This window comes from Lineus longissimus, chromosome 18 (assembly GCF_910592395.1).
Source record: "Lineus longissimus chromosome 18, tnLinLong1.2, whole genome shotgun sequence".
Taxonomy (NCBI): Eukaryota; Metazoa; Nemertea; class Pilidiophora; order Heteronemertea; family Lineidae; genus Lineus; species Lineus longissimus.
In genome coordinates this window covers 14,064,097-14,090,145 of record NC_088325.1, presented here as the reverse complement: position 1 = coordinate 14,090,145, position 26,049 = coordinate 14,064,097, and the positions used below count along the sequence as shown (strand labels likewise).

Below are 26,049 nucleotides of genomic sequence, written 5' to 3'. Positions count from 1 at the left end.
TTGGCCAATTCACTCTGACACCTGCGCGACCTCGTCACTATCGCCATCTGGTTACGAGGCGGACTGGGTTTTTTTTAAATGTGGCGGCGGCTGATGGTATTAGAAGGACTACCTCTGTCCCCAAACGTCGTCCCAAGTAATACCTCTGATGTTGTTATCAAATTCATGTATGAAATCATGAGCAATAAGCAGTATTTTGGCATGGACGTCCCTCATTTGTGTCCGAAACTTTGCATATCAGCATCAGTGCTATCATTACAAAGAAGATACTCTTTGCAAAAGAAAGTTTATTACAAATCTATACCTACATCATATCTACAAAGAACACACAATGTACAAACTGAATCTTCAGGTCTATATTGACCCGCAAGATAACACCCTATTTTGGCCAGTTCAATTTTAAACAGAAGTTCATTCTGCGACACCCGTGGTGTCTTGAGATGCAAATAAACACGAAGAAACAAAAGCTTTATGGCACCGATCAGAGCTATCTTCATCAATTCCAAAAGTATTTTGAGTATTTTTTTCACAGTTTATCATCTTTTGATTATTTTCATCACCAGTATTCGATAACTCTTCTTTCTCCTGACTGAGGAAATGTAGAAGTCGTGGTTGATCGATTGTTCCTGTGTGTTGATGGTCTCTTTCTTATTCCGTTACAGTAATTTAAATTTCGGGCTGAAAGTAAAAGTTGGTGGCATTGAATGAGATTTTGCAACGTTGATGGATGCAGTGGAATAGCTCGATCTTAGACCCATTCAAGAAAATAATGAGGTTTCTCATCGTTGAGTGAGGTTTTAGTTGGATGTGTGGCTTATCCATAAGAAAGGTAGATGGCACTTCATCAGCACTCTGATCGTGAAGATCTTCACAAACATCCGCGGTGTCTGGCTATGGAAAGAAGATCGGGTTCCGAGCAGGCTCGGCTTGGCCCCCATCGTACATTGAGATTAATCCATTGCTAGCGGCAATGACGAGGCCAAGTCGCCAAGAACGTGACGAACTGACTGCGGCTCCGGGTTGCGTGTACCGCGACAGGAGCATAAAGTTTATCATTTGGCTGGAGGGAAGACCTGTCCAAATCTATTGAGGTGACCATATGTCCGAAAACTCGCGATTGGCCAGCCAGAGTGGTATTTGGTTTCATGTTGAACTGTGGGTAAACTACACTTTCACGAACATGAACTGCCTTAAGGGCTTGATGTTTCTCTTGGAGATACATTAGGTCTACTCACGTCTCGGAAATTTTCAAGAAAATCACTTTCCTCGCTTTTTCTCTCCTCTTTGGTTATCTAGAAACAGACAACTGATAATTAGAAGGGGATATTTGACAATCCTTTCTTGTGAAGCCAAGATAATGTTTCAAGCTACGACCAGATATGGCTACATGGAATCGCACGTACACCACACATTCAGAGGACAAGAAGTATGACTCGATGTACATGTACTCTCCTTTAAATGCCAAGGATGCCGCCTACGGAAAAAAACCCAGTGAACTAGACTTTCATTTCACTGAAATATTTCTACAAGGTGCACGCTGTAATCTCGTTTAAAAGAAATTCAAGTGACAGCTCAATCCCGGAAATTAGATTGACGCCCTCCCCATCCGCTATTCCGATCAAAGGTTTCTCCTTCCCTCAGGAAGTGGTAATTTAGTTGTCACCTTTGTCTTTAAAATGCTTAAAGTCTGTAACCCACAGTTACTATTTACCAAGAAGACGGGGATGCACCAGCGGTCGACCACGAATGAACTTGGCGAAGGCAATGATTCTCAATCAATAGTCATCTGCCAAGGAAACCAATTAAGCATCAGATCCACCTGGGCACCAATGTTCACTTACTCACCTTTTCGGTATCAACGTCATCGCTGGCTTTGAAGCCCTGTAGCAGCTTCTGTCTCTCTGCTTTGTTCGGGAGTGGTCCATTATTGTTAATGGCTGAATATCAAACAGATATGATGTTTATAGGGGAAGGTATCAGGTACCCTTTGCTGAGTGACAACAGATAATTACCTAATGGTGATCAAAGCTTATGGCTTCTCCTGTCAACCAATACCTATTGCTAGACAAAATGAAGTAGCGTCTTTATACATACAGTGCCGACATTCTGCATTTAGCTGGTTAGATGATAAAACAAGTGGTGACAGTCAAATCCCTTCATGGCCCATCCACTCACTGCAAGAAACTCACCTAAAGTTTTTTCTTCGTCGTTATCGCATATTACTGCAGTACAAACCCAATTACCACAGGCGCATATACTGCAAAGATAGAATAGATCATCACTGAAAAAGATGCTCATTGTAAGACTTGCCCACACTAAAGGATCATTGCTCTGAAATTCTTCACAAGGATATTATCACGCTCAATATTGCCCTATATTCTTTATTCAGGAAAAAGCTACGGATAGCCGCTAGCTTCCAACATGTGATCTGTTATCCCGCGCACGATGATACCCTCTCAAAACAAGAACAGAAGTAGAATATTAGGGAAGAGTTATATCACCATTGCAGGAGCCTTTCCTCAAACCTAATGACATATATCTGACAGCAGGCAGTATTAGTGCGAGGATTCGTTGGCAGATTATTCTGAAATTGACGGGGGAATGGCACAGCTAGTGGTCTTTAAGGATTTATTACACAGCTTATAGATTACGATGTCAAATTTGATCAAATAAGTGACATAAATGAAGGATTTAAATGCAGAGTTCAACCTTATGTCAGGTTAGATGGTATTTTGATAGACGTTTTCCTCAATTATTGTTGCTGTGGCGCTCTATACAAACAAATTAATATATTGCGATTCGGAGTGTCGGTCGGGCAAAATGATTAACCAGTCCATTTTAAATCAACCCAGTATCAATTTTTTCAACCTGCTTTTAGAAGGGTGATCGAAGGTGCTTATGAACGAGTATTAACGATTGTACTTGCTGTAGCTAGCCATATCGTAAGCATCTGACGCTAGACTGTAAAGAGAACAGGCCCATTCCGCGATGCGTACCGAACACCGATTGATCACTACTCTCTTGAGTGAATCGTACTTGACAGAACCCGTAGAGCAAGTCAATAATATTTTCTCATTTAATGATTGTAGCCCCCAACCCAAGCGTGCTCCATGTACCCTTGTGACACAGAAAATGTTTACACTCTCCTAAAGAGAAAATCGACTGAATCATGACAACGAATAAGTCAAACCACTCGTCGAAATTACATATAGAAAACTTTTAAACGCTGTTAGTCGGAATCCAGCCTCGCTTAGATATAAATTTAATAGAATAAATTCAATTTCGTGGTGGATTTGCGAGAAAATGTCAGCTGGGTGATTGCTAAAGCATGAGGATGACGCTGTTATGATGTTGCCATGTTTAGTGATACGATGTTGTGGTATATATTTTAAGCTGGTTGGCTATCGCTACGTTTTTTGTGTGTACAGATCGCCTATTTTACATTTCGAACAGTTTACTCACCATTTATTGCAAGCCATCTTTACCTCTGCTCCATCATCGTACATATCGTCTTCAAGAGAACATTCTGAAAACAAAATACTGTCAGACAAACCCCAGGTTCTCCCTTGACTACACCCTGAAACAACGGTGTCAGTGGAAAGCCTATATTACTAGCAACAACAACCAAATACACTATGGCTATTCAACAAACTTTGCAAGAACCTATCAGCTTCTTCTTGTTGAGTAGGATAGGATTTAAGAGGATTTTCATAAATCGAGATTATTCATTTTATTTGAGTATATTTCTATTTGCCTATAATACTGATCCATGTTCTTTAATGTTTGTGCACTTCATTTGAGGTGGGTAAAAAAGTGCATCAGACTGAAACATCAAAGTGATAGATATATACCAAGAAAGAAATGATAGAAACGTACTGGTGGAGAATCAAGGATAAAGAATAACATTTTTCCATTAAGCTACCCGTCTTTCTTAAGTATTTTAGATAATGCTCCTTTGACGAGAAAGGAAGCACTTTCTTGTGAAAACGAATTGACAAAGGTTGCCATAGATACGGTTTTATTGGAATTCTGCTTAGACGTCTTTGTAATTAGAAAACCTTTTGATGGGTATGATCCCTTATTTGAGAAGTTAACTCATTGAGGGTAAGACTTTTACAACTTGATGAAAATTGGTGCTGTGCCGACTAAAGCTTTTCTATGGTGTTGTTGGAAATGGCGATTAACAGGATGGATATAGGGAACTGTGCTTCGTCCTGTACGAAAAGGGGTGAACAAGTAACTCTCTTAAATTGCTGCCTGGTAGTAAGCCAGCTCCACCTTCTGGTAGTAAGCTGGCATAGAAGTAGAAAATGTCCCCCTGAAAAAAGTCTCCGGCCCTATTGTATTCTGACGGATTATGGTGTACATGTAGAGGCAATGTCCGTCAACTGACCCCTATACTACTTACGTTTTGTTGGAGGTTTGAAATCTGGATCAAGACATGTGAAAAACTCGAAGAAGTCTAGACGCCAGTCGTCATTCTTGTCTGCCATTACGATGAGGGCGTCCACGCACAGGCCCCTAAAATATCAATGTAAGAGTGGGAACCAGCCGAGGCAACGTTTGATTATAAACAACTATTATTTATAGCTGGCAAGTCCTCCATCAAAGTGGAAACCACACGAAAAATTCACAACGAATTCAACATCATGGTGATCTGAAGCTTGTGTGAAATGAAAATGTCGCTGTATTTCACACAAGGTTCATATCGCCATAGTCTGGCTATTAGAGGCGAAGAGAATCATAAAAACCTCTGTGGTTCAACGGTTAGAATGCTGGACTTTCGATCTGGTGGTCACGGTAATGTGGCCGAGTGTTTTTGTTCCGGAGCAAGTGGTACCTATCTTCTCATTTTGAACTTGCACACATACCTAACTATGTGTTCTCGTCCCTCATGCTCGATGCTCATAGAATCATTCTTGACAATACATATGATGAACTCCCTGGCGTCGAGTTTATCATCAAAATCAGTGTCGCATGTAATGAACTTTTCCTCTACCGCTTCTTTGTATGTTCTCCCTAAAATGAAACAAAAAAGAGGTTAATTATCTCTTCTAAAGGGCCAGTAGAACAGTCTGTAGAATAACTACGCGAGATGTTGCCTATAACACCGTGAGCATCGCAAGGGTTAAAGTTGCAAGGAAATTGGCGACTGGCGTGAATCTGTTTTGATTGGCTCATACGAGTCCACTTTATTGACATCTTGCTAATGGTGGCTCAACGCTTCGGTGTCAAGTGTAAAGGAATTGGCAACCCCTGTCACTGTAATGACAGCTGCTACTCGCAAGGGCGAAACCTCTGTCAATATTCCTTGGAGGACTTTGAAGAGGCGCCGCAATAATCGGCAGAAGATCCAGGTTTTGTATCAGGCTACGCATGCGTATGAACGAGTATCGTAGCTGAGTATGGTGTGCGCATGCATAGCCGTATACAAAAGTCCTCAAAGGAATCTTTTTGCTGCAATCATATAGTTAAATTGTTATTTATTCATCTGTGATAACTTCATGACTATAAGGTTTGAATCGATGGAGAAAAAAATATGTATGTGAAAATGTACAGAGCAGTTCTGCAGCCGTGACGGAGTCCCGAAACGACAACCGGCTTGATCTAACCAATTTTCGAAACCTGACTGTTAAGTCTGATTTTGACTCTTGATGGCGTGGACGTGCAAAGATAAGGCCACATTGATAGCACTATCTCCTCACGATCTCGACACGACACCGACAGCCACGCCGGATACGACCTTTCAACTAGATTAATAGCCTGAAGTCGATATTTTGCTACTCCAGTACGATGACGTGTCGCCCCTGGTTTCGAAGCTTGTAACGTCGGATTAATTTCCGGTTGAGCTGATACACGATAGCTCTTCAACAGTTTACGATTCAGCTAGCATGATGACTTTTAAGCTTTAATTTCGTCACGTTGTCTAGAACGATTTACATTTTGAATTAACTGTTCACGATAGGAATTTTCTTCCAGATATTCAAATGTCACGGGTCACCATTCTGGCGCTATCGGGAGTGGCAATTGGCTATTCATGTCATACTAGCTTAGATGATATTGCCGTAGAGAAAATCGGATGCTAGGATTGGATGAATCTACATGACATGCTCAATGAAAATCTGCCCCCAATAGGCTGCGGTTAAAGTACACAAAGATACGGATAGTGACACTGTCGGTATTTTCGTGATGGTACTATAAGTCTTAGTGTTTCAATCTATGATGATGACGCATTGGTCTCGGGTTCGACCACATCAAATAGATGATAGAATTCAACTATGTGACATCCACGTATGAAGACAAATGTCCCCACCCATCCAACTATTCGCCAACTATTCACCTTTAAATGTGTCATCGTGTGCTTTCTGTGTACTTGCCAGCACAATTGAAAGCAGTTACTACAGTTGAGGAAAGATGCAGAATCACTATTGGCAAAATTTGTCACAAGAGATATGTTCGCGAATCCCAGGTGGGAATTATTAAAATGTTCTTCATCTCAAGTCAGCTAAATTGGGAAAGCTACGTCAAACTGACGTGTGTTATGGCAAAAACCCATTTGGGTATCGAAAAAATAGTCCAGCGTTTCTCACTAGATTCAGTGACAACATGCTCTGGGGAAATGGTCGTGGCGCGTTACAAATTTAATCAAGCTCTCGCTTTTAAACCGAAACGCGCCAATGTGGCAATGTTTCTGCACCGATGCTCCTCAAACCTGTCAGCTTTCCTGACTGTCAACGCCAGGAAACAGAGCAGCTAGCAGCTGATGCGAGACATCTGATCAAACAAAACATTGCCAGAATTGATGCGATTTGGAGACAATTGCCTGACAGCAGTAAAATCAGATGGTTCTTTCATGTTTGGTGTTGCATCTGCCGTCATAGCCGTTCACGTTCCCAAGGAACAAATTGTTGCCGCAGAAGATAAATTCGTTCTTGCTGCTGAGCACTAACCAGTTGCTAGCTAATTTGTATTACCATCAGAAGAGGAACCACGGTAATGTTTATTTATGATGAATGACGCCTCAGGCCTTGGCACATGTAGTGGCCAGTGCTGCATCCACATGCCATCATTTTTTATATCTCTTATTTGGTGTTAAAAAGAATCAAAGTATTCTCATTTTTATACTAACTCCAAATCTAACATCTTGTCTGATCCGTCAACGCGGCTTAGCGAATGTAACCGTTTGTCATGAAAAATACATATCCTCATGGGGACTTTCCTGGTGATATACATGTAGTATATTTGCCTTCAAATTCGAAGGATCAAACATGTGCTAACTGTAACTGCTTGTGATCGAAATGCTACTTTTTGATATGCTTTTCTCTTTGCTACGTGCTACACTTGCTGAGAGGCTCGTTGTGAAAGCTTGGCAACATATAGCATTGCAGTAGTTAGTGCTGAAGTAGCTATCCATCTCACCTCAGATAGAAAAGGCGGGTTAAAGGGATTCTGTTGTTATAACAGTATTCCCTACCATATTGACAAAAGTCGTGTCATGACACAGAGAGACGCTTCACTCTACCTTGTAGCGTTCTCCAAACAATGGCATTACTCAGAAACATTACACCAGGGGCGTATCATGAGATTCCGAATAATGCTAGTAATAACATTGTGATTTTTTTTAGTATCAATAGCCCGCTGGGTTTTGCGATTCTGCCAAAAGAAAACCACGTCTCTTTCGCACGCTATTGGTTATTTTTCTAGTAATTGTCAGTAATAGAAAGAAGCCACTTCGTTCGTTTTATCACCGTATCGTCTTTATTTCCCGCATGTTGTCGTAGCTCACCAAATAGCAGAGTCTTTCAATAAAAAGACTCTGCAAACAGTAAGTGATAAATAGTCGCCTTCCGTGCAATAACAGACGACAAATTGATGAAATAAATCAAGGAACGGTTCTAATGCAGATTAGTGTGTAGTTTAAGGTTGGGTTTTTAAATCTGGGATATTTCCGGAATATTCCGCCGTTTGCCAACGATCTCATTAGCAAGCTGTTTGTATTGCAAATTTTTGCTAAGTCTTACCAACTTGGGTGCAGCAGCAGTCTTCCAATAATTGAAAGACTCTGGGTGCAGTACGGTGTTTTTTCATATCTTGTTACGGAAACCAATTCCTGTAATAAAAGCAGATGGATTTTTCTCATGTTCTGGCAATGGCAGGGCAGTGCTTGGCGACGAATATCAAAGCACACTGTCTCTTAGAAGTAAAGGCTTAGCTTTGAAAAAAACGTAAATTTTTTTTCGGCCAACACAGATATGAACCCCATAGAGGGATTAAGGATGTTTCATTCCATCGATAAACCTGTACGAGGTCCATATTTGTGTTGGCGATAAGCCTTTAAATCTTTTTCAAAAGCTCATAAACTTCTACTCAAAGAGTGCACTGCGAATTCCTAGGGGATAAAGATTGATAACTTGCAGCAGTGATACTCAGCATTCACCAAACACTCTCCCCCATCACACAGCTGCCTCGAAATCCATCGTAGCAGAAAGATAACACTTTCCCGTCAATATCTCGTGACAGCATCATCATCATCAAGTGCGGAGACCGAGGAAAAACATGCATAACAATCCCAGTGGGAATAGCATGTTTTCCACGATAGACAATCATGGCGATCAAAAGATCAGGGCCATGAAAAACACGGCCATTGTCACCAATCTCGTTCCAGTGATTTTGCGTGTCAACACCCTTAGAAATGAAGAGTTTGGTCGCGAAGGGATGATCAGTTACAATTAAACTCAAGAATATCCTACCAGTAGTTCGCTCTCTAAAGCCCCAAAGGATTGTGGCGAAACATTGACGAACGGACTAAAGATGTGACAGAGACCTGTAGGCGTTGGAACTCAGTGTTTTTCGGTTGTGCCGATTTGCCTCTAGTCTCCAGTAAAGACACCTAGCACAGTCGTAGCTAGAACAGGGAGATCTTCACTGTCTTCTTCAGTAAGGAAGTCATTAAATCGATTGAAGTCTAAAACGATAATTGACTCTGCGCGGAGTTCTTGGTGATTGCCAAATTGATTTTGACAATTTGATTACGCGGCCAAAAACATTGCCCATTACAATAATATACCACAGCCAATTTGAGAGTTGAAAATGAAATTATCCATTATCTCTAGCAGATCTGCGAATGACGGGTGAGGATGCGGACTTCGTATAAATAAATGTTGTATAACATAAAGAAAATATCGGTAATAGTCCACCTAACCCATTCAGCTGCTATACTTTTATGCATGACAAATAGACTTAATAAAGGATAAATTGTTCTCAGATAGCAGGTGTGGTTGGATGGAAACTGTTGCCTAATGAATCGATACATCATTTCCTTTTAAGCAACTGCCAATGGGATGCTCGACATCTCTCGTATGCCAGCTGGCAAAACAGACTGATCTCCGACAGAAACTATACACAAACATTGACGCCCATATCAGTCATGACGAGAAGTGTCGATCATGCTGCTTCCAAGTCTCCGACAGCTTGCCAGTAACATTGCAAAGCAGAAGTGCAGAAGCCAATAAAAAATGCAAGAAATATGTCGAGATCGGGAAAAGGAGAAGAAGTTCCTCATCGTGTGCAGTCAATGCGATGCTTGATAACACAGAATGTCTTTAGAATATCTTCCAATAACACGACCTATGACGGGAAGATATCTGTAACTTTAATATTCTATGATGAACAAGATGAAGATGATGAAGATGATAAATATTTGGGAAGACGAGCGTTTGGCTTATATTACTTTCTTCTTGGTTGATATGAACATGATAAACCAAGATCCGACAGGACGTGCAATTAATAACGGCAGAGCTGTTTCTGATGTTCTGTTTACAAATGATATGAAGGGAACATTCCGTCATAGATTTGTTAACCTTTCGCTCCGTACTTCGCTTCTGATCGAATAGTTCAAAGCAGTATTAATAAGCACCAGTATACACCTTAGGAAATCATTTGAACTCCCTGCTAAAGCTATTGTAGTATCGATCTGCGTTGTCGGCAATAGTGCCCTTAATTAGTGAAACTGTCATTCCTGTCACGGCCGCCATGGAACACAAACAATTTAACAACACAACCAACAACAAGTATGGCTTACACTACATGCATGTGCCTGTGTAGCCAATTCGTATGTTTCTCATATCTTAATTGTTTACATTCAACGACTCCATTCCCTTTCATTTTCACCCAGTCTATAAACAGTAGTTGTAGGTGGTCGGCCTCTGTCACGGCCGTTATAGAAACCGTGGTTACGGACAACGATAACAACAAATATGGCTTACCTCTGGTAGACCATCCATCGGATTTCACTTCCTTTCCCACCCACTCTATCAGGAGTTGGCGGAGTTCGTTCCTCTCAATCTCGAAGCAGACGAGAGGCTTCAGCGCTTGGTTTCCATCAGTATCTTGTACTTCTTCAACTGTAACGAAACAAAGAAAGCTATTGTTTTCCATTAAGATTTGTCATTTTTGAAAGTGCCGATTTTAAGAGCTATTTCGTAATCCCGGTTAGTGATAGACTATCAGTTAATGTATTTTCAGTTGAGCAATAGTGATGCTTCTGATAGAGTCATCAGGATTCCCCAAGAGAAGAATGCGATGGCGACATGGGCAAAGATTGGGAGACAATGGGCCGTGAAATTAAAGCAGAGACTGCGATGGGGTCGACTGGAGAAGATCCCGTCAGATCCACGACTTGGTTGGTCTAGTTTATTGGGGTGGATAGAGTCGGCCATGACCATGACACATCATTTATCATGGAGGGGACAAGATAAACTTTTGGGAGTATCAGTCATGTAAGAGAGCGTATCTGTTCGACAACTTTGTTCGAAAGTTCCACCATTAGTTAGTAGATTATGCGCTAAATCCAACTGGTTTCAGTTGCTCAAAGCCTCACGGAATTTGCAAACTAGTCGTTATCGTTTGCGAAATTTCATCTACGGAGCCACTATTGGGTTGTGTGGATCAATAGCCAATCAAATGAGCTGTTACGGAGATTCGTCGACAGTGGATTTGACCAGTCAGATGATGTTAGAAAAGGTACCATTCCTTTGGATCGACCAATAGCCAGTCACATGCTGTAGGTTAAGAAGTACACAATTCAAGCAGGGGATAGCAGGGGACATGGACATGGCCTTGTAATGCCTTCCAGATATCTTATCTCGATAGCCCCTCCACCCCAAACGAGCCTTAGCTCGATAAATCTTACCCAAACCAACTCCCATCGAGAGCCCCGGCGGGGCCCGTTGATAATCAAGGCTAATATCCACAAAATGACTTGCCCCGGGCCGACAACTCTTATTTGCCTATATCATGAACCTTATGACCACCCCAGGCAATGATAGACAGCAGTTCAAAGCCGGGGAAGCCAATGAATACTGACGTGTGCTGCTCTCTCAATTTGTCAAATTCTCAGACGAATGTCCTGAGGCGAGGACTATCTATAGATATCAACGAAGAATAGAAAGGAATACTGGCCAAAGGACGGCACTACCCTGACCTCAAAGCTCTGGGGCTCTGTAGTGGAATTCTCTAGGAAAGCCCACTTTGTATTTTACGGTTTTGTGATCTTGGCTATGATGATATTCGGTCACGTAAACCAACCCACGCTAATGGTACATACATTTCTCAAAGGAGAACTCAAATACATATAAAAACTTGCACTTTGATGGCATTTGATAGTGTCGTTCCTGATCCTCCATTAAGCAGCTTCCTGAAGCGCATTAAGCGGCTTCCTGAAGCGCTTGACTGTGAGATATACGGTCATGTTAACTGATCATCCTTTGAAGGGATCACCAGTCAAAGCCAAACTCGAACATAAAGGATTTTTTCCATGTTGGCTTGAACGCAAAAACACGAAAGAAAAGTCGGATTCCGATTTCTGTGATTCCATTCTTCATCATTAGATCTGTTTGTACTGAATCACACGCCTTTGAAATGATGCCACCCCTCACGATATTCGATCTACCTTGGTTTGTTAAAAGAGAACGCGAACATACCATATAAGTGAAAGGATGGTATTTACATGGACATCGATACTTTAAGGCAATGTTTACGTGATGGGTAGAATGTCTCATGACTTCACACTCTGAACATCGTCATCTTCTTCAAAGGTCTGTAAAACGTTTTGTGCGTTAACCGTTTACCAATCCAACTTTAACATGCAATCGTTTGACAAAAAAGATTGCTAACAGATTGAAAGGGTTTTTAAACATGCAACGCTGGTAATTGATGCTGTTTGACAGGTTCTCATGATATCCGTGTATCAGTACAGTGAAGACTCTCCCGCTCTGAAATTGTAAGAGTCACCGTCATTAAACCATTTATAGCTCGAAGATAACAAATTGAATCCTTATTCCGATGCCTACATGTCAACTGAATATAACATCACAGCACATTTCCCTCACTTCCCTCCGTCATCATTACCATTAGCAGGTATGAACACAGCATCTAAGATATGAATATCATAACACCAAAGCTTTATGTCGCCAGGGCTTATAAGGACATGCTAAAATCGAACCTCCGATCCTGCCTCCATCAAACATAGTGGTAATCTTTTCCTTTCAGCAATCGCGGAAGAAGAAGCATCACATTTACCAACAGCGTTAAGCTGCTTATGAAACTGGCACCAGCAAGTAGAACAGACGAGGCAGTTATTTGCCTTAAAATATCAAACGATGGGTTTATGATTTCAATTTCCCTGTCAAATCTTCTATGAAGACTTACAGAACAGTGAATTGATTAGAATTTCACAGCGCTTTCTTTCCGGTGGTTTCTCGTGACAGTGCTGGAGGAGCAGCCGTGAGTTCTGAAGCTAAAATTTAAGTTTATAGTCGGATATCAACAGCGATAGAGGCTCAGGTTAACATCCAATATCACATTTAACCCCGCAGCGCTACAACCTAAACATTTCCGATCAGTAGCCGTTTATACTCTAAGAAATAAAGGTTTTTCAGCTTTTCAAAACCCTTTAATGGTTTTTCAGCCAACATAAATTAGCATCTTGTGGAGGGTTTTTCAGCGAAGTAAAGAGCTTTTCAGAATCTCAAAAACCATTAGGGATTTTTATTCCACCGAAAAACCTTCATGGGGTGCATATTTTTGTTTGCGAAAAAGGTATTACAAAAGCTCAAAAGCCTTTTTTTCTGGAAGTGTGCCTCGGTTTTCATGCCAATGGTATGGATGGAACCACGGACACGACGACTGGGACATCAACACGACTCGGCTGTAGGGGTATGAAATCTTGGCTGACTCCGTCTTAATTCGTCTATATTCTACTTTTTCTTTCTCTGATTGAACTTTCTTATTCATGATCCATCTCACGAGAATGTCCTCCTGTGATTGCCTCCCTGGTTAGAATGCACACCCACTCCTGCCCTACAGTTAACTCTCATTTGGTCGAGTAAATTACTGATTCAGATACTGTGATAAGAATCCAGATAACAGTGATTTCTAGACGAGACTGATACCTCTAGCAGCGGTGTAGCGAGTGTAAGGGAAGAAAATGACTTCCAGCAGAGAATTCCGATACCAATGATTTTCTAGACGGGATGGATACTCTATAGAAGAGGCATGGTGGATAGCAGGGTTCACTCTAAAGATAAAGGTTTTTGAGCTTTCGGAAAAATTTTATGGGTTTTTCGGCCAACACAAATATGCACCCGAAGAGGTTTTTCACAAGTTCAAAAACATTAGTTTTTTTTCATTTCACTGAAAACCCTTATGGGGTGCATATTCATCCTATTATCTTGTTTAAAAGAAGAAATCTATGTGTTGTCGGTGCATTAGTATCAGATGAGTCAGTTATTGGCCAAGAGTTGTAATGAATGCAATATGTTGTTACATTATACGGCATTCTGAGACAAGACCTGAGGCAGGTAAAGATGACACAAATAATAGGATCGCACTTTAAGTCTATTACAAACGGATCTCATACACCTATTTAATCACGTACTACATCAGTTAAGAGAGCTGCCAAAGGATAATTGCACTTGTATATAGTCTCTTCTTTGGATTTATTGTCCTGCTCCGATCGGGATGATTTATACATTGTGTTTTATACAGTTATTCCCTATTTTATTGACAGAATGATATCCAATTTACTCCGATCAGGTAAATTGTCTCATAACTCAGCATGATGGTCTCATGAATCTTAGTTAATGAGCTTCTTTGATCATTCATCAATTGGGTCATTCCGATCTTTTCCGAGTAGTAGCAGGATCATCAATCGGTTAGAACGTTTTCTTATTTAGTTTCCTAAAGTGAGATATAACCTAGATCAGAAGTGATATTACGCTCCTAGAAAAAGCTTTGGCCAACAACTCATTCCGTCGCTATACAGACAGATTTACAGAAATGAGAACCAGAACTCTATTGGAATATGTACGTTTCTCGAACTTATGATGGCTTGAACCATCACTTTGCATAAATGAAAGAAGAAGACTTCTGGTCGGTGAATCGGAAGACAAAAAGGTCAGTTGCCTTGCTTTCCTATTACAACTTGAAGTGGCGGAGGACAGGAGCTGTCTCTGGATGTCGGCGTTTTGTCTCAGGTGAACAAGAAACACTTAGAGGAGAACCACGGCATCTGCTTCTCAAGCCGTTTTTATACCCCCCCTTATGGCAAGCCAAAGCGGAATTTATTCAAGACTTTAGAATAACCATTCAAGAAGTTAAATATAAGTTCAAGAAGGAAATATATGTTCAAGACTAAAATATGTTCAACCTTGAATCAAATATGTTCAACCTTGAATAAAATATGTCCAACCTTGAACAAAATATATTCAACCTTGAACAAAATATATTCAAGACTCACGTGACCATATTCAAGACTCACGTGACCATATTCAAGACGCACGTGACCACAAAATTGATGACGTAGAGCGTAGAATCTGTGGTACTTCTGATGCGTTCTGTTTCACGACATGATTGATTGCCTGTATAGCCTAAACACTCAAACATGTCAAAAGACAACGAGAATCCGATACAGTGGTGTCGGCCTTAAGAATGAAAGGTGAGAGGCATTGCGCATTTTGAACCTATAATTTGCCTGATATGTCTGTGAAACATGTATCGACTCTGACATTCACTCGGCATCCATGTCATGATGTGTAGGATTACAGTACATGTCAGGTGTAGGCGGCTAGGTACGTGTACAACCATGTGTCAAAACCTCGTGCGAACAATTCGAGCTCCGAAACGCAACACAAGTACCATGGGTTCGGGAAAGTCTGGACGCGGGTTCGGGAAAGTCCGTAAAGCATCAAAACATGAGCAACTACGTCATCAATTTTGTGGTCACGTGCGTCTTGAATATGGTCACGTGAGTCTTGAATATATTTTGTTCAAGGTTGAATATATTTTGTTCAAGGTTGGACATATTTTATTCAAGGTTGAACATATTTTATTCAAGGTTGAACATATTTTATTCAAGGTTGAAAACATTTGATTCAAGGTTGAACATATTTTAGTCTTGAACATATATTTCCTTCTTGAACTTATATTTAACTTCTTGAATGGTAATTCTAAAGTCTTGAATAAATTCCGCTTTGGCTTGCCATACCCCCTTCCGAATGTCAGGACAAACAAAGCGTGGAACACGAAAACAGATACCGTTTTTCACAAAACATTGGACGCCAAGTCACAAAATGGAACATGATAACGGCAAATTCTTTCTTCTTAGCTGTGTCTGTGTGCTCTTTATTTTTTACCACGAAGCCAAAACATCAACCAGATACAGACCAATCGTAACATAACCAGGGTCTTTGCTCGACATTGCTATCAATTTCACGAAAATATACATCCTAAGATAAGGTTTTCTTTACTTCTACGTCCAGGTATCGACAGGCGGAGTGTATTGAAAACAAATGGTAAAACCAGGAAGGAAGAAACATTGTATGCTCTCAAATCTAAACACACCTCCAGTACCAAATACACTTTAACTAAAAACTTGAATTAGACTTACCGAGACATGACCCGTTGTATTTCTTGTGTATCTTCACCCCCTTCAAACAGGCAGCCCTGTGCATCTCGCAGTGGTTGATGTAGGTATTGTGGTCGCTGGCACAGACGGGGTGGTTGTGAGGCGGACACTCCGCCTGGCAGACGCAAGTCGGGGTGTCGTGATCTGCCGGGGCGCACTCACGGCCAGCACCGCAGAAGACATTTTCGCATATCTTGTCAGCTGTAATGATAAAAAAAACAAGTGTAACAGTGCATATCTAGTGCATTAGACATTTATACATTTTCCGCTCTGTACGGGTAATCTGTAGGTTATCTACACTGATACAACAAATTCAGATCAATAACATAGCCAGCAATGTGTTTTTACGTGGTGTTGATGTAATTACTTTGCTACAGGGTTGGCCGCTGAAGCCTCGGGCAATTCTGCCGTTACTGGTCTACTGTGTCTGATAATTGTTGGGTTAGGTGTCATGGTTTCAAGTTGTTTGCACAATCGAAATCATCTCATTCCATTTTGCATCTATATTGTGCGGGCGCAGGATGGAACTCTGGAGTTTTTACTCTATATGAACGACCATCAACCGGGAAAATAGTGATAGCGAGACAGAAAAATAGCCAGGGAAGTGTCCCAGGTGTATATTTTCCCAACCACTACCATTCGCCAGCGCAATTCGATCAGGAGTAATCGGAAAACGTACCTTTGAAGCTCAGCGAATCGCCAAGAGCAATTTTCTAAAACGTTACGATAACAGTTCCGATAAGTCAAGCGGAAAGAAAGTATCAATCTGGAGTTTTCAGCGAAATAGCTTTTTTTATATGTTATCGCATTTTCCTAACTTGTCTGTAATATATACTGGAGGAATCTTCTTGTAACGTTTGCCATTCTGTGGAGTGCGCACGAAATGAGCATTTGACTCCAATTGACTCAATCTGATTTTGTGTGCTCTGCACAGTGTATTAAGAAGTCCTTTCTCCAAATGAACACACGTTGTGAATCAAACCCAAAAACGCCATTCCATCCTGTTGATAACACAAATAACATATCTTTCCCATGTTGACAAGCTCAGTTATGAGAATCACCAAGGTTCACTAGCGCAGTTCTATATCCCATATTGCTGTTCCACGTCAAACTGCCCAGGCCAGTCTCCCTCGGAATGCCAAGACTTAACACGGGCACAGTAAAGAGTCCAGCGCGTAGCACTCCTTCTCCAAACATTTCCCCGTCTTCCTGCTCAGTTTATCAAAGTTTCTAACTGGGCAAGGGTCGTCGATCTGGTGAAGCCCAAAAACGAACCAACAGAGAACCATAGGCGCATTTCGATTGGGGATGTACTGCGCCTCAGCCTGAAGATTTTTTATGCTCGATGCTCTGACAGGTCCTCGTGGCGTCAAGGTAATCTTGGAGCAGCCTTCGCCGACGTTGACTGATGGACGCGTGAAGTAACAACAACGAAGGCTACATAATGTTAAATCCTTCTTCCAAGCGTTCCCTCTACAACTCAAAAGATGAATACGATCTCTTACGATAGTGTCAGCTTTGCTTCCTAACTTTTCAGATGAAATTAGTACATAAAGCAAACACTGTCATTCTTGGTACATGCATTTCCATTCACGCAGCAACAAACGGATCAAGATTTTCGATTTCCTTCAAATTCTTGTTTCTTTCCGTTAATTTCTTGACGTCGTTTCATCACCGACAAATGCATTTGTTGCAACCAATACTTAAGGGTTGATTTAGTGCAAACAAGATGGAGTCAATCACACCACAAGGTCAAGGTCACGAGCTGGCCAATGGGAGCTGGCGAGGTGATGACGTCACCACACCTATCCTTGACCTTACCTCGACTGCTCGTGAGCTGGTATGCGACCGTAGAAGATTCTTCATTGAACCCTACCTGTCGCTTCTACTCAAGATCTCCCAGGAAATATATTATCACTCGTTTTTAGTCCTCGTCCCGTTGTGTTACATAGGTAACGGGCTGGCTCTTCTTGGGTGCGCGCCAAAGGCCGGGAAGAGCTCGGCGTACCTTTACATGACGGTACTCGCATGTTGTGAGACCATCTACATCACAAGGAGATTCGTGGAGTCCTGGTCTCCGATAGAGACAAGCGATTTGTTTTGTAAACTCACTGTTTATTTTTTTGTTGTCCAGGACTATTTCCAGACATACACCTTACTGTTACTGACTATAGAGCGGGCTGTAGCTGTTACAGTTCCACTCAAAGCAGTCCAACTCTTCATGGTCAGGAAAGCCGCCATTGCGCTTTCGTGTTTAATAGTATTTTGTCTTTTAATACCTATCGAAGCCATCGTCTTCGGGGTAAGCTACGGTGGCCGTTGTCGTTATAGGGTAGAGGGTGCGAACTGGAAAGCCGTTTTAGATGCTGTTATCATCAAGGAAAATACATTAGTCGTGTACGTTCCGTTTGCCATTTTGGTTATTTGTAATACAACTATCATCATCAGCATGGCGAGATCAGCGAAGTCTCGGAAACAAATGGGTGGAACCGGTCAGCAAAATACTTCACAGGGCGCTAAGGATCGTCAAATCACAATGATGTGCCTCTTAGTCTCTTTCATGTATCTGTGTCTTGTCGCTCCTCTATACATTTTACTGCTTATTGACGTAGCAAAATTACTTCCCGGTTGGCAATATGAAATTACTTGCCAGTTTGCCATGGCGATGCAACTACTGAACGACGTTTTCCTCATCATGGTCAATATGAATGCTTGCTTGAATGGATATCTCTACTGCCTTAGTAGTTCATTATTCCGCTCTGGGGTGAAAAAGTCTCTCATTAGAATTGCCAATGCAGTAACATGTCAAAAATGTACTGCCTTGCGCCGACAATAAAACCATGAGGAGAGGGATTCCATTCGGCAACCTTCGCGTGGCGGGACAACTGATTTTGGTGCTTTGTTCATGGGCGGAGTGAGAGAAAACAAGGAACCAGCAATTACCTCCATAACATCATCTCCGACGATTATCTGCAATTTCTGCATGCTCCGACTATTATCATTCTCCGGCGACTAAAATGAACGGAGCTATTCTACTGGGGAAAAATACAATCCGGTGTCGGGCTCCATCGATGCTGTCTAGAAAAGACCTGTCATAATCTGATGTTTGGAATTAGATTTTTTCCGTCCCTTGTCAATTTCATCACCTTCTTAATTCTGATATGCGATAAAGCATTTCTAAGAATGCCTTTATTTTCCAGTAATGAATACGTAAGATGGCCGCCAGTATCATGGCGAAGGCACATCCGGGCTCTAAAATATTTTTCCACGCCAACATCGAGCCTACTGTGCGGTAAATTATATCGAAACATATTGAACGTGTCTTAAAGATGACATTATTAAATCTATTTTGTCAAACACGGATGTTTGAATAAATTTCACAGTGATGCCTTGTCAATTTAATTTTCATTTCAATTCAGTTGCCGTGTGAGGGATTTTTTCACATCGCACTAACTGTTCTTGGAACTGGGAGAGATATCGGCTGCTGGAGTCGTCTGCGGTCTATTATCAAATTAACTGTAGTGGAATTGGTCGAAGTGGTCTGCAGATTGGTATGACAGTGGTGATCCCCATCACATTGGTACGTACGGATTGGCGCTGTATAAATAGATTCCGTTTGGCGATAAGTATTCCGATTCTGAGTCGTCAGCTCCGCCGGGATTGGATTCTGGTCTGCTGTTGACCGTCACTCAGGCAGGGCCATCGATCATTCAAAGCTTGAGGACTCGAATTGACTGTCAATTTGTTTAACATTTGCTGTTGGGGGAATAAGCCTCTTTCTCAGTTAGCAAATCAGTTCAAGCGTCTGATTATGTTTGCAAAGTACCCAACCCTTTCTCACCCATTGCTGGTGTTGCTGTTTGAATCGGTTCAGTCAGACCACTGCAACCCCTGAAGCTTGGACACAAAACTGCGAAACACGTCTGACTTCAACCCATTAATGGCGAACGCTAAACGATGCGGTGAAACAGCAACCCGAAACGTCCCAAACCTTTCACGCGAATCTTATTCAAACTGATACCAATTGGTGTTTTGAATCACATACAGACCAATCTCAAGTGCGGCAGATGTCTTCTACTGATAGATATTAACTGAGTGAGTCTGACAGTTTCACAAAGCAGGCAAATATTGTGATATTGGAAACGGAGATTGCCTGCCATCAAATTCATATCCGTTTCCGAGACACAGGGAATTCCTCTATAAATTGGGGTTGACTGTCGCTGATTGTCAGTTGCAATTCAGGTGGATATATCACCGAAGAGCTACGCTCTGTATCCGCCGGTTGCCCCCGCTGCGGAGGACGGGATCGTCTCCTCCCCAGTATTGCCGGTTCATATAGTCTGTCATCGGCTTTGTGGTGTTTTGATCCCAGAGAATAAAACGTCACTCACCGTGTCTGTTTGCAGAGGCTCCCTAAAAAGAAAAAGACGAGAATGTTACAGCATCCTTGCAATTAAACTGTTGCGAATAGAACTGCGCAGCGAAACATTATAAAAAAATTGAATCTGTTGGTATTTTGCCAAATCAGTGAAATCAACTCGTGAAAGAAGAAGACTCAAAGAGGACTGTCAAAATTCTCCATTTCATAAAGGATTTTCAGAGAATTCCTTAGAGAGGGATTCGGATCCAAAGAATGATCAGTTTTCAAATTGATCATGTCGTCGCCTAATTTGATTGACAGCCTAATCAGGAGATTGACATGTCAATTATCTCTGACACTGATTGAATGGCTTCAGAAGAGAGAAAAAAGCTTAACGTTCAATTTCATTTAGCTGGTTGTTTCCATTATCAAATTGAAATGGTAATCAGGGATGGATCTTCATATAAAGGCATAAGGATTGGTAGAACCAACCCCGCCAGGTAACAAACTATACTTTCAATGAAAGTTAGGGCCAATTCAGACGATAGCAACCTGAGTATATACCAGCGTAGCATATTTAGCTGCGATGTATGCATTCCTGACTCCACTCCTAATTGCAAGATCGCCGGTGGGTTTGAGAACGGCGACCCAATCCATCAGCGGAGAACCCACTGATATGCGTGTACGGCTCATTAGCTAGTCTCCAGGGACTGCGGTCACCATCAGAACATTATGAGGAGAATCCACCAGGGGATTATGGCCCTGGCTTAATTGGTCATACAGCGGTTGCATTATCGTTTTCTACGTCTACATTGGATTTCTATACGGCCTATTATCAGATATGATTGTGTTTTGATGCAAAGCGAAAAACGACATTTCATTCGCTTGTTGGGTCGCGCTATCTTCATGATAGCCACCACCCAGATCGCTGCTTCGTCGCATTGCCCGATATTTTGGATGATTTGAATGGATTGTTGGGGGTTTCGTGGTATTCTCTGCCGGATCAATTCACTGAGGGTACAAAGCCACCGCCTACACCGATGCTTCGCCGTGTTGTGATACCGGCTCGCCGGCATGATATGGTCAATCTTGACTCGGCTCAGTCAATCGTGCCCTCTCCTGCATCTCGTGAGGAGATAGATCATGATAGTCAGCCAAGCCAACTGAGAGAGGATTGACGACATTCACTTTTATTTACCTGTTTTTAGGACTTGTTGACACGACAGACCTTCGCAGTTCGCACTACGTTGTTCATATAGGGGATGCGATAACTGCCTAATAACAAATCTTCACCCTGACATGAAAGCCTTGGTGGCTCAACGGTTAGAATGCTGGACTTTCGATCAAGTGGTCGCGGGTTCGACTCCCCGTGAATCCACAAAATATTTCTCTCTTTTTCTCTTCATTTTGTTGTTATCTATTCATTCATGTACATTCGTATTCTTTTTGTGCTTATTATTATTATTGATATCATTATCAGTATCATTATTATCTTGATGAGAGTCCCTGAACCCGAACTTTACAAACTATGACTGATACCGAAGAAAGCAAAACTGTCAAATAACTTTGGATGGAGTGATAAGTCACGCGTCTCCTCGAGGCGGCGTTATAAAGACGCTCAACGTTCTTTGATGGAATCAGTCAACTCAGTCAAAACGCGATAATATTAGTGCACCTTTGCTATGATCCTTTTTTCCACATCTCATCGGTCCAATAATGGAGTTCTGTCATCAAACAGCGATGCAGAGATCGTGGTTCGCTTTTACCTTGGCTTCTGACGGTTTGAACCTTCAGTTCAACTTCAAACATGTTTACAGGTCCCGTACAACACTAAACACAACATACTGATACAAAGAACATTCTTCTTGCCTTTAGTGCTTTTTTCCACCGAAATCCCATTAATTTAACGGGGTCGTGCCCTAATTAGCAGATGACAATCAAAATTGACGCCAACTTGAGAAAAAATACCATAAAATATTTATCACTGGCCTAGTTTGTCTTGTAATTGTTTGGCCATTTATCATATTCGTTGATATGCCGTATTGTACAAAATGTACAGTGTTTTTTTGGGGAAGTCTGCATTCTCTTATGCTTTTATAAAAACAACCCCCACGATAATATCTCAAGCATGTGCGTACACAACGATGTAGCATCTCATGGTGCGTTCCATTGCATATTCTACGTGCAGACAGCGATTGGTATTCCTGCGCATAGTTAACCTTAAGCCTCAAGAGTCATAATTTCATAATCATTGGTAACTTCGTAAGATACATATTATAGGATCCATCGTTTATCCATATGTTTATTCCCAATTTCATAATTCAACTTTATCAGCCTACTGCTACGATAAGAAGTTCTCGGCAAAGTAATATCCCAAGGGGAATCGAACGACGAAGCCATCGTTGACATTTTAAATTTGATGAGACAGCAGGAGATAGAATTCTCCAGGGGCTTTCTCACAAAGTTGATTTAGACAACCATCTTGGTCCATGCACTTAAAATCAAAAAGCATTCTCCAACACACTTTAATATGCACGGCAGTATGACTTTTTTAAACTAGCTTCCCTGTATTTCATGATGTAGAAATCAATTCCCGCGTTCATCGGCAATGTGCATCCAATCTCCCAACTTAAAAAAACTACTGTTCGACGCAGGCGAGATTTCTTTCCATAAGACAATAAATCTTATAGTATTTTTGTCGACTTATGAATTAATTAGTCTGGGCTGTTTCTTACCTAAAAAATGGCGGTGCCTATGTTCATGTTGGTGCTTCAGGCCGTCGGTTCATTAGCTTACCATCCTGGCCTACTAAACAGCGGTGCCTGTCTATATTTTGAACAGGTCAAAAAGGCCGAATCTCAGGATGTTAGCTTACTGTCTTCAGCTAATCTCGGCAAGTCAAACAGAAGAGATTGTAACCCTCATCTTCAAACTTATGGTATTTACTCCAAACTGCAGCTAGTTAGCGTATAAACACGGAGCTACATGTATTTGACAGAAATTTGTCCAAGTGTGAAAGCTTGCACATGTATAATGACTGGCCAAACTAGGAAGCGAGTTCAAGATTTTTGGTATTTCTCGTCAGCAAGAACGAGGTACCATTCAAAATGAATAAGAAAAAGAACCTCGTCTAAATGTTGCTTCTAATATTACATCGATTGATGATATGTCGGTAAATGTAATAGGAGACCACGCGAACCATCCCTCGCGAAAAGATTTGTTGAGGCGGCGTTGATGCCAGAAGTTTTCCGCGCTCAAATACTATACTCAGGGTGTCATGCCGAACTAATTGGAGACTTGAGCATGGAACATTATAACTGCTTTAATCAGCGGGTCCGTCACGATATTGAAGGCTTGAGTTCTGCTCGGCCGAATATAAAATACGCGGGTGTTAGACTGTCATAGTGGTAGGTTTCGCAATCCGAGTACATTCCTAGATATAATGAAGTTTTTGAGCTTCTGAAAAGCTTTTGAAAAGCTTTTATCATTTTTCAGCCAACACAAATAGACAACAACGGCAAATGTTTTTGGTAAAATGAAAAAAAAACAAATGGTTTTTGTGAAAAAGTTCTACGGGGTGCATATTTGTGATGGTCGAAAATTACAGGTTTTTCAAAAGCTCAAAAACCTTTGTCCGTGACTGTACGCCATGGCTGTGATAGTGATAATCATACAGCAGCGACGACCATACAGTTTTGAGGGGTATCTATCCATACCCTATTGGATGCCCTGTTCTTACCTGTAATGAAGGCCCGGCGTAGACAAGGGCCAGCAAGACCAAGGCCCCGTAGAATAAATCCTGAAAGGAGAGGGAAGAAACAGACTGCTTTGTTATTTTGCTTATTTTTTTTGACTGAGCGGCGACAACATCTGGGCGGATGTCTTTCTAACAACGGAAAAACAAGAACATTGCCTCTCATCGCCTTATCAAGGAAAACATAACTGTCGGAACCTAAAATGTAGTGGATTCCATACCGGTGTAACAGTAACAAATGCCCCCCTGGAAAAAGTGTCCGGCCCTATCATATTCTGCAATATGGTTCTATAGAGACGACCCTGACCGTCAATAGCTCAGAGATTGAAGCGCATAATAGATCCTTTGTTTCCCGGGCATTCTATCCTAGGACATTTTAAACTTCTACACCAACGCCTAACATCTCACCTATATCGGGCTGGGAAGTCATCCACAAACCATTTCCATACCCTCGTTCCACAAGAACATTATTACATGACGAAAATAGTCAAGGACTGTTCTCCATCCCCGCTTTTTTCAATTGAGAAGACTATCATATGAATGTTTTCCATCGGATAATTTGGTGTCACAGTTATACCATGAAGTGAACTCTCGTTCTTCAACTTGACTGCTTAACGAGTAATATGTCTTCTTCATCCCCACGTTGACCTGACATTGTCCTCAAAAACAATCTCATTAGTAAGACAGTAAAAGATACTAACCATTCTATATCCAGCAACTTGTCCAGGATAGAGTAATCCAAATCGATGTGTCTAAACACTCCAGAATATAACTTCCAACTAACGAAGCCGCAATAACACAGGCCTAGAGAGTCAATTGTCTGAACATGGCCTTTAACCGGATATGCTGCGAAATCACTTATAACATTGCGTATGTCAGGGACATTTATACGGGAATAATGATTCCCCAAGGGAGGCACATCTATCTATTCCTCAATATTTGTCTTAGGTATACTCGTGGAGAAACACGATTCTTGTATTCACTTTAAGCCCTCGTGTAATCATGCCCTCGCTATTGCGCTCTTCCTGAGAGAGTTATATCACTCGCCGGATTGTTCAACGGTTAACCTATACTTTCACTCCTGGCAGTTACTACAGGGTGGCCCAGAATTATATCCCCTTACACAATATAATTATATTGTGTACCCATTGTTTGAGAGACAATAATTCTGGGCCACCCTGTAGATAGACTGGTTTTCTAATCACTTCTACTATCAGCTATCATTGCTATGTTGCCTTATAGATCACCTCACGTTATTTACTCCCTAGACTTTTGCCTATAAAAGCTCACCTAACAGTATACGGAATTTTTCAAATCATAACCGCTTAGCGCTTTGCGTATACCATGCTCTATTGCGGTTAGATGTATTTGAAAATTTTTCAGTATGTTGCCTTTCCCTGCTTCTTACACACCGGCTATTGAAAACACCTTCTTACAGTTGATGACATCTCCTACCTCTTCCATCTGTATCACACCTGGTATCACTCCTTAGCAAGTATCTGAAACTGAAATCCTGAGTATATCCTACCGTTAATCCTGGAGACACATGCCACGCATGAAACCGAAACCCATCCGGACGATTCGCGTACTATCGATGTCTCTCGTTAGACTCAACTCATCTGCCGCTGGATCGTGATCGTTTCCAAGGGAAGGCATTTCATTACTCTGATAGCTCATGGGATTGTGTCAATCTTAGTTTTGTGCCTTCAGATTATAGTTGAGCAATCAAATGTGTTGGTTTAAGAAATTGATACCGAACTGGAGGTACTAGTTGTCCCACCAAACACAGCGAGATTGGGGCAAATATGTGGGCCAAGACCGATGCGCGCCTCGCCGATGGTTTTGGCGAAATCACTCTGGGGAATGACTGACATTCCGCCCGAGTTGTGTCAGGTGAGAAAACCAATACGACGCAGAGAGGAATCTATTTCGGTTCTAAAACACCTCACACTAAACATCGAAAGGTGATTT

The 26,049-nt window shown here is 41.5% G+C and overlaps 1 protein-coding gene across 7 annotated transcripts; it reads right to left on the bottom strand.

The window, feature by feature from the left end:
* Positions 1-272: 272 nt before the first annotated feature.
* LOC135502146 (follistatin-related protein 1-like) lies at positions 273-25,733 on the bottom strand. 7 transcript variants are annotated; one of them, XM_064794764.1, is made up of 13 exons: positions 25,369-25,733; positions 24,780-25,169; positions 24,064-24,123; positions 20,356-20,377; positions 15,947-16,165; positions 10,266-10,403; positions 4,872-5,019; positions 4,409-4,521; positions 3,463-3,526; positions 2,190-2,257; positions 1,846-1,937; positions 1,236-1,292; positions 273-678 (listed from the first exon to the last, which is right to left on the bottom strand). In XM_064794764.1, the coding sequence occupies exons 2-13, from the start codon at positions 24,780-24,782 to the stop codon at positions 667-669; spliced, it is 996 nt and encodes a 331-aa protein (XP_064650834.1). In that variant the 5' UTR covers positions 24,783-25,169; positions 25,369-25,733; the 3' UTR covers positions 273-666. The 7 variants fall into 7 exon arrangements, with proteins under 7 accessions (XP_064650834.1, XP_064650835.1, XP_064650837.1 ...); XM_064794765.1 differs by having other exon boundaries at positions 25,491-25,733; XM_064794767.1 differs by having other exon boundaries at positions 25,515-25,733.
* Positions 25,734-26,049: the final 316 nt, after the last annotated feature.